Source organism: Elgaria multicarinata, chromosome 3 (genome assembly GCF_023053635.1).
Source record: "Elgaria multicarinata webbii isolate HBS135686 ecotype San Diego chromosome 3, rElgMul1.1.pri, whole genome shotgun sequence".
Classification (NCBI taxonomy): domain Eukaryota; kingdom Metazoa; phylum Chordata; class Lepidosauria; order Squamata; family Anguidae; genus Elgaria; species Elgaria multicarinata.
This window is the reverse complement of record NC_086173.1, coordinates 35223868-35236808: the sequence shown is the minus strand read 5'-3', so window position 1 is coordinate 35236808 and position 12941 is coordinate 35223868. Positions and strand designations below refer to the sequence as shown.

Below are 12941 nucleotides of genomic sequence, written 5' to 3'. Positions count from 1 at the left end.
CACTATTAAAAGCATAGAATGATCCATAACAGTCAGGGCTCAACTGACTCTACTTTAGAAACGGTTGTGCAAACATGCATATTTGCAAAAGACAAACCCTTTTGCATGCTTCGTCTTAGAAAACCGTGGCGAAGGTCTGATCTTCATCTGATGAAGACTTTGGATGTTTGCTTTGAAGAAATCAGCCTCCGTTTGTGACCCTTGTTGTTCCCATTTTAAAGGCAGGGTTGAGCAGCGGTGCCACCATGACACATGCGTCCCCTCCCCCCTTAAAGATCACTGCTGAACACTTCAGGGATGTGAGAACCGGGCTGCTCTTCTGCAACTGCCACCTGGCCTGTGGGACTGTGCAAATCCTCGTGTTCTATCGGCTGAGAGCTCAGTGCCCATGACTTGCCATCTTCACTGGGCAGCCTGATCTTGTAAGGCTCCACATATATCCTGCGGATGTTCGGCCTCACATCCTGGTATTTGCCTTTCCCTTCTTCCGGGAGGCTCGAAGCGTGAGGTAAGAAAATGCTGCGTGGACAATCAATAGAAATGCTGATCTGCTCACCAGAGGTAGGCTCTTGTGAGAACTCAATGGCCCGCGTGAGATGCGGCGTATATAGACCCTCAGAGAGGGAGACGGATTGGCTCTCACTGTGTACACGCAGCCAACGGTGGTGTCGGCTGAAGTAACTATAGTGCTGATGTTTCCCGTGCTTTTTCTTCCCTAGGAAACTCAAAGGTTGCCTCAAGCCAGGATTCTTCTCTGTGCTTTTTGGTGAAAGCCCTCCTATTGACAGATTCTGCATGTACTCTGTAGACTGGTCAACATCCGTCTCTAAGGTGTTCCCTCCTCTTGGGTTCTGTTTCGGAGTCAGGCAAGGTTTGATGTCATGGACCTGGAGGACATCTGGTGCGCTGCCACTCAGACAGCTCACTGCCTGATGGGATATGTCCTGAGAGGATGAATACACCAAATCTAGCTCCCTAGGGCTCAACGCATCACTAGAATCATAGTCACTGTCAGTGGGAAGGAACACTTCAGAACATCCCTCTTCATCTGAGTATGGCTGGGAATCTGCAAACAGAAGAATAAAGTTGATTAGTTACTGGCAGACTGCACATCTCAACTGAGTGCCATATATATCAATATTATAGAATCATAGAATCATAGAACAGTAGAGTTGGAAGGGGCCTATAAGGCCATCAAGTCCAACCCCATGCTCAATGCAGGAATTCACCTTAAAGGATTCCTGACAGATGGCTGTCCGGCTACATCTTAAATGCCTCTAGTGTGGGAGAGCCCATGACCTCCCTAGGTCATTGGTTCCATTGTCATGCTGATCTAACAGTCAGGAAGTTTTTCCTGATGTCCAGATGGAATCTGGCTTCCTGTAACTTGAGCTCATTATTCCATGTCCTGCATTCTGGGATGATTGAGAAGAGATTCCGGCCCTCCTCTGTGTGACAACCTTTCAAATCCTTGAAGAGTGCTATAATGTCTCCCCTCAGTCTTCTCTTCTCAAGGCTAAACATGCCCAATTCTTTCAGTCTCTTCTCATAGGGTTTTGCTTCCAGACCCTTGATCATCCTCATTGCTCTCGTCTGGACCCCCTCCAGCTTGTCTGCATCCTTCTTGAAGTGTGGTACCCAGAACTGGATGCAATACTCAAGATGTGGCCTAACCAGTGCTGAATAGAGGGGAACCAGTATTTTGCGTGATTTGGAAGGTATACTTCTATTAATGCATCCCAAAATAGCATTTGCTTTTTTTTGCAGCCACATCACACTGTTGGCTCATATTCAGCTTGTGATCTACAACAATTCTAAGATCCGTCTCGCTTGTAGTATTGCTGAGCCAAGTATCCTACATCTTGTAACAATGCATTTGGTTTCTTTTTCTTAGATGTAGAAGTTGGCATTTATCCCTCTTAAATTTCATTCTGTTCTTTTCAGCCCCTCCAGGGTTGAAGGAGCCCCTTGGCAAGTACTGTTCAGCTGTCTCTCCGTCAGTGGGCCCTACAGCCATGGGCTGACCTGGTGTCAGTGATTCCCACAATGCCCTGGAGCACCTTATGTAGTGACTTTGTAGGACATTGTGGGAAATTCAAAATGGTGGCTTCCCAGGCCCAGCCACCCAGTTCAGATGGCCCAGGTCAGGCATTGTTGGTGGGCCCCACCAAGGCCCAGTGGCTGGGATAATACTGGGCTTGGTTAAGACTGTACCTCTCATTAGCATTTTGCAGAACTCTTGACTAAATGTCAGAAAACGATGAGCCTGTTAGAAGCACGCAAGGTGAATAGCAATTGTGTTATTTACGGTATCTGGGCAAAATTTGTCCATGACTCTGCAATGCTTCTAGTCTCCATATAAGCTCTGCTTTGAAATATGTGTACGATAACAAACAGATGGAATGTTTTAGTACTATTCGTATTATGCTGCTCTCTACATCCACAAATATTAAGAGAAATGGGTTGATAGTATTTAGCAAAATGCAATTATATATTAGTTACATTTTGCATAATTTACATTAATCAGTGTCTTGGAAATTGTAGTTTGCATAATTTCATGTAATTTACATTGAATTATTCCCCATTAAAATAATGGTTTCTATCTGTATTTAGTAATGTGGTTTTTATATGTGTATTTAATTTTATAATAGAACTTCGTTATATTAGCTTTTTGTTCAGGCATAGGATTTTTTCCCTTCTGGATGTGTCAGTTTGTACAGAATTAAGAGAGCAATCCTATGGACCAGATATGTTCACTGATGGCTGAAGGTTAAAGTGCCTGTCCGAATGCAGAGCACATGGAAGGCAATGACTGAATTAAAAAAACACCTGTTTTGCTCCATACATTGGAATGGCCTTTGACTAAAAGGCAGTAAAGCTTAATGTACTGATGGATATCCATGAATCTATATTGAGGGGCTGCAGGGCTAAGAAGGCAAAATAAAGGTATTAGAATTAAAACAAAACAATAATATTCAGAACACTGAAGCACAATAATCAATAATTGTCCACCTACCTCCCAACAAAATATGTGCCCATTTCTATTGTGCTGTTGAGCACATTTTTTTAAAGTCTGTGAATTACACTGCAAGCTCGGGAATGTATAGACTTTGACTCTAGATTGCGTCCCAGTCCATATTCGATCTGGAAGGTGCAAACTGGGTAAATCATGATCAAAAATGAGTGGAAATGAATTTCTTATATATCCCCTGTCTGGTCCTTCCCCAACATATTCTCATCCTCCTTCTGATATTGACCCCCATTATGGCCCCTCTGCTGTGTCCCCGACACAGGTCAGCAACACCTGTTGGTAAGTGGAAGGAAAAACAGGCAGAATAGTAATCCCCACTCTTTTTGCCCTCCAGTATCAGAAGCAGTATGACTCTCAATACCTGTTGCTGGTGAACACAAGTGTAGGGTGACCCTATGAAAAGGAGGACAAGGCTCCTGAGACCTGCATCTCTAACAGTTGTAAAGAAAAGGGAATTTCAGCAGGTGCCATTTGTATGCATGCAGCACCTGGTGAAATTCCCTGTGGGAGTCTACAATTTATATCACATATTAATTTGTCTTCACACAGAGAACATAAGAAGAGCTATGCTGGATCAGACCAAGGGTCCAATCAGTCCAGCATTCTATTCACACAGTGGCCAACCAGCTGTCGACCAGGAACTCACAAGCAGGATATGAGTGCAACAGCACCTTCATACCCATGTTCCACAGCAACTGGTGTATATAGGTTTACTGTCTTTCGTACTGGAGGTAGCACATAGCCATCAGGATTAGTAGCCATTGATAGCATTCTCTTCCAGGAATTTATCCAACCCCCCTTTAAAGCCATCCAAATTGGTGGAGATCACCACATCTTGTGGCAGTGAATCCCACAGTTTAACTATGTGCAGTTAAAGAAGTACTTCCTTTTATTTGTCCTGAATATCTCACCAATCTGCTTCATGGGATGAGCCTGGTTTCTAGTATTATGGGAGAGCAAGAAAGCTGTCTCCCTATCCACATTCTCCACACCATGCAGAATTTTGTACACCTCTATCATGTCTCCCCTTAGCCTCATTTTTTCCAAGCTAAACAATCCCAGCTGTTGTAACCTTCCCTCATAGGGGAGATGCTCCAGTCCCTTGATCATTCTAGTTATCCTTTTCTGTGTTTTTTCCAGAACTGTACACAGCATTCTAAGTGTGATCGTACCATAGATTTGTATAAAAGCAGTACGATACCGGCATTTTTATTCTCAGTTCCTTTTCTAATAATGCCTAAAATGGCATTTGCCTCCCCACCCCTTTCTTTTACAGCAGCTGCACACTGGGGTAGCATTTTCATCAAGCTGTCCACTACAATCCCAAGATTTTTTTCTCCATTAGTCATCACCAGCTCAGATCCCATCAGGTTATACTTGAGATTGGGATTTTTTTGCCCCAACATGCATCACCTTACACTTGCTTACATTGAACTGCATCTGCCATTTGGATGCCCACTCTCCCAGCTTAGAGAGGTCCCTTTGGAGCTCCTCACAATCCCTTTTTGTTTTAACCACCTTAAATAATTTGGTGTTATTGGCAAACTTGGCCTCTTCACTGCTCACTCTTAATTGCAGATCTTTTATGAACAAGTTGAAAAGAATACAGATTCCTGTGGGACCCACTATTTTCTTCCCTCTATCGGGAAAATTTATCTTTTATTCCTACTCTCTGCTTTCTGTTTTTAGGCAGTTACTGCTGCATTAAAGGACCTCTCCTCTTATTCCATGGCTGCTAAGTTTGCTCGAGAGTCTTTGGTAAGGGGACTTTGGCAAAAGCATTTTGGAAGTCCAGGTACACAATATTACTATTATTTTGTCCTCTTCCTTGCCCATGTTGCAGAAAAATTCAAGGCAGCCTTTCTAAGGTGAGTTTCCTTTGGAGGAGGCTTCCCAGAAGATTTTTGTCATGGATGAATAACATTTGCTATTAAATTGTGCCTATATGGACCACACTGGCTTCACTGACTGAGGACCAGGTGGTCATTAACTTTATTAGTAGTTGTTACTCAGCCCTTGTGGTTTCTTGACAATGGCACTCCAATGGTAAGCCAATGAATTAATTTCCACTTTCTGCCATGCAAACTCACCTCAGATATGTTGCTTCCTGCTGCAACAAGTCTGGACACATTGCTCCTTATGTTCCATATGTGGTTGTCCAGGCACTATCCTAGGTAATTCTTAACTTTTAAAGTAAAGGGTTATTACTTGGATTATATGGATAAGAGGATTATTTGAATGGGCTATTGCTTACTGGCATTTATTACTGGCTCCCATAGGGAAAAGGGAGCCTTCAACAAAGAAAATATCTAGGTTGATTTAGGCCATAGCTAGACAGGGTGAAATCCTGGGGTGATCCCCGGGATCGTCCCTGTGCATCCACATGATGCACAGGGGATCCCAGGAGCAGGGAGGGAAGATCTTGTCCTCCCCTTTGAGCCCATTTTTCCCACGGTCTCAGGATGATCCTGAGACTGCGGAACGTGTGTGTGGGCATCGTGGGTTGTCCCGGTTCCTTGTTGTTTGTTGTGAGGAGCCAGGACCCGCACAAGGGGCGCAGAGCTCCTCAGGAGCTCTGCACCCATTGGGGGTGGGGAGGGGGGAACAGGGAAATTAATTTAAAATTAGAAAAAAACTCACCTTTTGCGCACGAGCATTTGTGCATTCTTCTTTAAGAAAAAAAACACAAAATGGCAGCTGTGACGTCCTCTCCCTCCAAGGTCATTGCATGCCGAATGTAAACAGAGGGGGAGATCTCACGAAAAAAATATCGTGAGATCTTCACCCATCCGTCATGCTAGACCAGGTAGTTCTAGCTGAGGCCCCAGTCGCTATCAAGTGTAAAGTGCTTGAATTTTACATTGTGAGCTGAAATGATATATTCACAAAGCGTCTTTGAATTTCACCAGTAACCTAGTTTAATTAACACCACTTAGTGCTTTCAGAATCTTGCTTTCTTGAGTAAGAGACACTTGAGTTTAATGGTAGGTTTGGTAAAGCTACAGTAACTAAAGTTCATTCTAATCCAGTTTATCAGTTGCTGGCCTTATAAGAAGTGTGGGTTCTTTTGAAGGGGGATAGTGGTTTTTCAGGGGTGACCCATCTCCTCTGGAATCAGCTGCTGTGAGGGGTTCATTAGCCCCCTTCTTCACAGGCTCTTTGGAAGTCTCTGAAGACCTGTCTGTTTTCGCTGGCCTTTGCTTAATCTGCAGGCTGTGGGTTTCAGTTTTCTGGTTTTATGGCACGTTTTAATATTTTATCAAATATTTATTTATTGCTTTTCTACTTGTTTTGTATATTTGTGCATTTTAAAAAAAATCTTGTACACCATCCTGAGAGGATTTTATCCTTAGAGGTACCCTTAAAATAATAAATAAATTCATTTGCAAGAAGGAGGCTCACAGGCAGTGTTACCCTCCTGCAAAACCCCAATGTTAGATGTTTCGGATATCACTTTTAAAGAATGGGACTAAAGAAGCCTAAAAGAAACACCTAGAGAATTATATTATTGTTTTGGCACAGCATCTTCAGTTCCATTCGTAATGTGTCATTAACTCACAGTTGTGTTGCTGGGTGGCAGCCAGTGTAGAAAGCTGGCATGTGATGCTGAGGGCACCAGTCCCTGGGACCAGCGTTAGAAGGGAACTCATCAGACACAGAGCAGGTCAGAGCAAGCGGTAGCAGACACGGACAAGCTGTTTGTTGCCCAAAGTAAGTTGAAGCCTGAACTGGAGGCTTTTACCAGGTCAGGTAAGACCAATGGTTTGCCTAGGCAGGTGAAGTCATCCTGGAGCCTGAGAAGGTATCGTAGCTCCCCCTGGTATTTAGCTCACAACAAGGAGCAGCAGAGCACAGATCTGAAGAGTCAATGTTCCTGATACTCATCTCTTATTAACTGCTTGTGTTGTGGGTTCCCCCCACCCCAAGTCTCATTTCTCAGTTAACAAAGTAAGCAAGCAAGAAAGCTCTGTTGCTTACTAACTGTTCTTTCAATTTGCTGGAACCTCAATATTTCTTTTTTTGGCGTGAGATCATTTCCCAAAAGGAGGAGAGGGGAGATATAAAGATAGGAGAGGTGTTCAAAATGGGAAAGAAAATGTACCCACAAACTACCCCCCACCCCAACTTCCCAGAAACGGTTTTGATTTTATCCATGGAACATTATTCTCTGTATTGCAATGAATTAGAAGACAGGAGCATAATGATAACTCCAGGTTCAGCTTGTAGACAGACAACACCAAGCTGGAAGCAAATGCAAACCCTTGACGGTGATATTAAATTAGCCATCTCAACAACTATCCAAAACCACAGAAAATTTTCCACGAGATATAAAACATGGATTAATAACAATAAAACAAACAAGATTAGCCACAGATTTCCCAAAACAACAGGATGGAATGAATAGGTGGGCTTTCAGATGGTGAACTCCAATTACTACCAGTCAAAAGCCATTATGAAGCTATTCCATCTTTCCCTTTGGCATGGACCAGTAACTCCCTGTTCCATGGCCCTTTCCCCTGCCACCAGGTGGAAATCTCCCCCCTCACACTCTACCAAAACTGCCTTATAACTCTCTGGGTCTCAGGCATCCACTTCAGGGAGTGTGGGGGCTGGCTCTTATATGTGCAGTGAGTAACCCAAAAGAAAAGAGACCACAAAATTTCAAATAATAAAGTTTAAATTTTTACTGAAGAAAATTGTTAATAAGAAAAAGTGTTACAATTTGAATGGATACACACGTACACGACATAGACGCACACCCACAAATGAACTACATGAGCAATAGGACAATAACCAAGGATAAACACAGCAAGCTAACCTTACTTGATGGCTATTTTATCCAGGCCCCATATCGAAGCAATATCTTATTGTTATATGTCAAGCAATTTCTCAGCCAGTTTCCCAATTCCAGAAGCTCTACCTCTTTCTGATCTTCTTTCCTTCCTTCTCTCCTCGCTCTCTGATCTCCCCTGTCTCTGTTTTAGGCTTTTTATCTTAAAGGTAGTTATTTTTCCTTCCCCAACTCCAGTCAATCAGGATGGTAGTTTTTATTTACTTTTGCCCCAGATTCCTTTTTCTGAGCTCTTCCTCTGATCTTCAGTTGACTCTCCTGCAAACTGTTTTTTTCTTCTTCCTCTGAAGACATTGTGGCTCTGTATCTAACTGAAGCCAATAACAAGGCAAAACCCCACAGGAACTGCCAAAAAAGCCAAGGGCAAAGGGGTAGAAAAAGGATGTTTAATACAAAAGAGCTCTTTTATATTAAACATCCTTTTTCTACCCCATTGCCCTTGGCTTTTTTGGTAGTTTCATATCTAACTAAACTTTTGGCTTGAACTACCTGCAAACCTTTTGCTCCCTGAGCAGACATGCTGTCTCCTAACAATTTAACTAAACTTTTGACCAGCCAATGCAGAAAAAATGATTTCCCCCCTATAATATCCAAACCTCAAACTAAATACAAAAAATGGTAGACTTCTCTGTTCCTTCATGCCCTATTTAATGAATTTTCTGTGGTAAGTAAAATAATAATAATAATAATAATAATAATAATAATAATAATAATAATGAAGAAGCAGTGGGAACACACCTGACGGCTACAAATGGAAGATGGTATTTGTGTTCCCCCTTCCCAGTAAAATTCTGTGAATGAGGCAGAGTGATTTCATAATAAAAGCCATGTTTAGAAGAACCTTGGATCTATATTACAAGGCTGTGTTATGAGGGCTATTTAACTTTTCCAATGATCATTCAGAACATGCTGAACAGACCTCGCTCCTGTGTTCTTCACTTCCTGCTACGCTCCAAATGATACATAACAATTCATAGAAATGTGGCTCTCTTCCTCACTCTGCTTCTAGCTATTTTGCAAATTCTATGAGCAGCAGAAGAAAAGGTAGATCTGATCTATGTGCTACAGTTGTCATGGGGATCAGCAACCACACACATACAAACACATACACACCAGCAGTATTGTTTAGTAGCATTCATCACACGAACCCTGCCTATAATGCAGTGAGTTTTTCCACTCCATGTCACTCATTCCCACTGATGCCGATGAAGAAACTCACTACATAATGGGCAGTAATCACATGGTAAGTTGTACTAAATGATATGAACTGGGGGGGGTTGTTTCCCCCCACCCCACTTGCCCTATAGTGAACGTAGCACAGACCACTTTGTGGTTGCTAGGCAGCCATAACCTGTGATGTCCATGTACATCTGAATCAGAAGTGATCGAAGAATTGTGCCTTGCTGTTGCCTAGACTGAAGGGGATGGAAATGTGTGCCCCTTACCACTCACGGCTTTTCTCCTGTGGGTCTCCGTCTCTGGTGAGGGTGGTGGGGATGGAAGACAATCAAGATGGGAGGAAGTTGAGCTTATCTTCTTTTGCACAGGTTCTTCTGACAGATCCACAATCTTCATTACCGGCAAGCCAGCAGCCGGCTGTCTATACCGTGCGTATTGTAGTGCTTCATTGATCCATCTCATTTCACGCCAAATCTCATCAATTTGCTGCGAGAGGAAGATGGTGCAGAGCACATTTAAACATGATGACAATGACAGCTTGATTTTGTTTGACAAGTTTAAATAGGTACTACATTATTAATTGCAAAGGAAGGGCAATTATGACTAGCAGTTCCTGTAGCCTAGTCCAGATCTACACCTTGTGCCAAAGCATTACAATCCCATCATGGCAATGCTATATCCCACTTGAGCATTTACACCTCATGGGACACAAAATGAGATTTGTTGCAGCATTTTGGATAACGTGGAATAAAAAGCAGGAAATAACACAATGGAAGCGCTATATGGAATGTGTAATGGGCCCCAACAGTTATCAGCACACTTCAATACTGCTGTAAAGCAGTAGTGCAGATCTAGCCCTGGACGAGGTGTGGAAATTTGCTGTTGATATGGTTTTAGCCTCCACTGATCTCTCAGATGAATACGCTTCTTCTCCTATCCCCCTCTCAAACTCAGGGCCTTCCATAATTCCCAGCCAATGACCATGCTGGCTGAGAATTAGTGGGGTTATGGTCCAAGACATTTGGAGGGCATCAGGTTTGAGAAGATGGTCCCAGACTTATCTCTGTAGCTCAGCCACACATCTTCTGGTAAAGGGTGATTTTGCCAACACCACCTGGTGAGAAAGTTGCAACTTTTCTATCTGGGTTGGGACTTAGTAATGGCTACTCATGATTTACTAACATCTAGATTTGCATGGCAGCCATGTCCTATACATGGTGCTGCTTTTGAAGATTGTTCATAGGCTGCTACTGGTGGAGAACACAGTGACCTGTCTCCGAAAAGGATGCTGTGTCAGGACAGAACTAAACGTTAAGACATTAACAAATGTAGCAAAGTCAGCTGATTTTGTTAGAAAAAAGCCACATCAGGGTGGTGGTCTGTAATCGAAAAGTGAGGAGTGGGCTTCCCCTTCATGAGGTTTCAAATGGGGTTTTGCATGGGAAAACATGCACTTGAAGCCCCATAGAAGAGGAAAAGCGGCTACTTGCATGCACAAGTAGTATGCTGCTTTCAGGAGCATATTCCTCTGATGCTCTGGAGTATCGACATAATCTTACACCCTTTAAAGCCTCAGATATCCTGGGCTGCGTATCCCTTAGAGACCTCCTCCTCCACAAAGTTGTAACACAGTTTCTTAAATACAAGTCAGAATTCCCTGTTAACTGCACTACCGTTGTGCCAGTGTCAGGGGAATATCAAAAACTTGTAACATCAAGGGCAGATAGACAGTCATTCCTCATAGTTGCTCAACCTTTCTGGAATTCCCTGCTCCTGGAGCATTGCAAGGGCCAAAATCAGAGCACACCTAGGGATGGGAGAATCAGCAAGTCTCAGGCTTGTCGAAGTTTTCTGAATTCCACCTCTAAGCTTGGCCTGTCTTGTTCCCATTCCAAATGTGAGCTTCTTCCCTCCCCTGTCTGAATGGGGAAAGTATGCATTTGGTGTGTTTCAAATCCCATCTCATGTGTTTCCTCCCATGTGTCCCTCCCCCCAATGCACATTTCTAAAGTGGACATTTTGCAGACAAGCATCACAAGCTCGGAAATGTGTGAGCTCTGCCCTCAAAATGTGCTCATCTTCGAGGGTGCGAATTCGGGCCTTAAACAAATGGAAATAAAATTTGTGTACATCCCTAAGCACACCTTGGAAATAGGGTAAGATGACCTAGTTTAATCATCTTCAGAAGTCCAGTGTGGACTAGTAGTGGGAGAGAATCAATATTCCCCTCCTCCACACATATAGGCTGTCATTTTTCAAGCTGGCACTTATGTAAACCGGCCCTGGGTTGAGCAAGTATTTGCTTAACAAGGAGTGTGTCAGAGAGTGAGAGATGACCAGTTTCACATGACTGTGGAGGGGAAATAAGCCACAGTGGCTTATTTCTCCTCCCCAACCATGCCCGGGGGATTATCATAATTAACCCAGCAGCTTAGCTTGTTGTGTTGTGTGAACCTGGTCAGGATGGCTTGTTGTCATGGGTAACAAGCAACCAAGAACATCACAGCAGGTTCTGGGTGGATTGTTGTTACCAATGGCAAAAAGCCACCCTGGCTGGGTTTGCATGACATGCTAAGCTGCAATGCTGGAGTAATTATGCTAACCCACCTGGCATGCAACCAGCACATGCAGCTTATTTCCCTTCTGTGGTCATGTGAACCCATCTACTGGGTGGGTGAGTAGGTAGGCAGTTGTATGAATGCATTTAGACCTACCCTAAACCCCTATGAGAAGACAGGATACCCTGGAGAAGATGCTGATGCTAGGGAAAGTGGAAAGCAAAAGGAAGAGGGGCCGACCAAGGGCAAGATGGATGGATGATATTCTGGAGGTGACAGACTTGACCTTGGGGGAGCTGGGGGGGCAACAGCCGACAGAAAGCTCTGGCGTGGGCTGGTCCATGAAGTCACAAAGAGTCGGAAGCGACTGAAAACTTGATTTTGTTCTGACTTTATACTGTTAGTTTTACCCTACCCAGTGCCTGTTTACCCTACCCTGTGCCTGTTTGCATTCTCTTCCCCTCCTTATTGTTTTATTATGATTTTATTAGAATGTAAGCCTATGCGGCAGGGTCTTGCTATTTACTGTTTTACTCTGTACAGCACCATGTACATTGATGGTACTATATAAATAAATAAATAATAATAATAATAACAACAACAAATAAACAACAAACAACAAACCCCTATATTAGGGAAGGATATAAGGCAACGCTCAAACCCGTACGTAAATAATGCTGATGTATCATTTTTTCTGTTCTAAGTGCTTGAGTATAGTATTTTTTCATTTAATTGTTTTAAACCTGTTATTGTTGCTTTAGATCTTTATACCACTTCCAGTTTTTGCTCTGGTTTTATACTGAAGTTTTAAACTTTTAAAAGTTTTTATCATGTTTGATCACATTGCTGCACTTTATGGTGTTAACTGTTGTGGACTAATCAGAGAGCTTCAGTTATTGGGCGGTATAGACATGCAATAAATAAGTATTGAAAGTGTTAATGGGCAGATTATTCATAACATGACCTCCACCTTCTCATTTGATTGTTATCCAGTATAGCCTAATAAATTTAATAAAACATTTAAGTTCTGTTACCAATACAGCTTTAAAGGGACCTTGTGGTAATAGCCCAGTCATATGAGCTACGCCTCTTAGGAGTGTCTGACACATTACTGTACATATAAATTATAATTTAATTGCAAGTTCAGCTCCAGATATTCAGCTTAGCATGGTCAATCCAAAATATTACTTTTCTCACTACCCGATAGTCTGTTTTAGACACAACATACCTTATCTCCTATATATAATTTTTTACTTTCTGGTTTCTCTCCAGTTCCCATTTCAAAACAGCTTTTATGGACTCCTTCAGTCTTTACAATGTT

The 12941-nt window shown here is 42.7% G+C and overlaps 1 protein-coding gene across 1 annotated transcript in view; it reads right to left on the bottom strand.

The window, feature by feature from the left end:
- Positions 1 to 269: 269 nt before the first annotated feature.
- ANKFN1 (ankyrin repeat and fibronectin type III domain containing 1) overlaps positions 270 to 12941 on the bottom strand; it is a 150813-nt gene continuing 138141 nt past the window's right edge. The window contains exons 17-18 of the mRNA XM_063119897.1: positions 9329 to 9548; positions 270 to 1066 (exon numbers count right to left, since the gene is read on the bottom strand). Of these exons, the coding sequence (XP_062975967.1) occupies positions 270 to 1066; positions 9329 to 9548 (1017 nt within the window). The remainder of the gene's footprint in view (positions 1067 to 9328; positions 9549 to 12941) is intronic.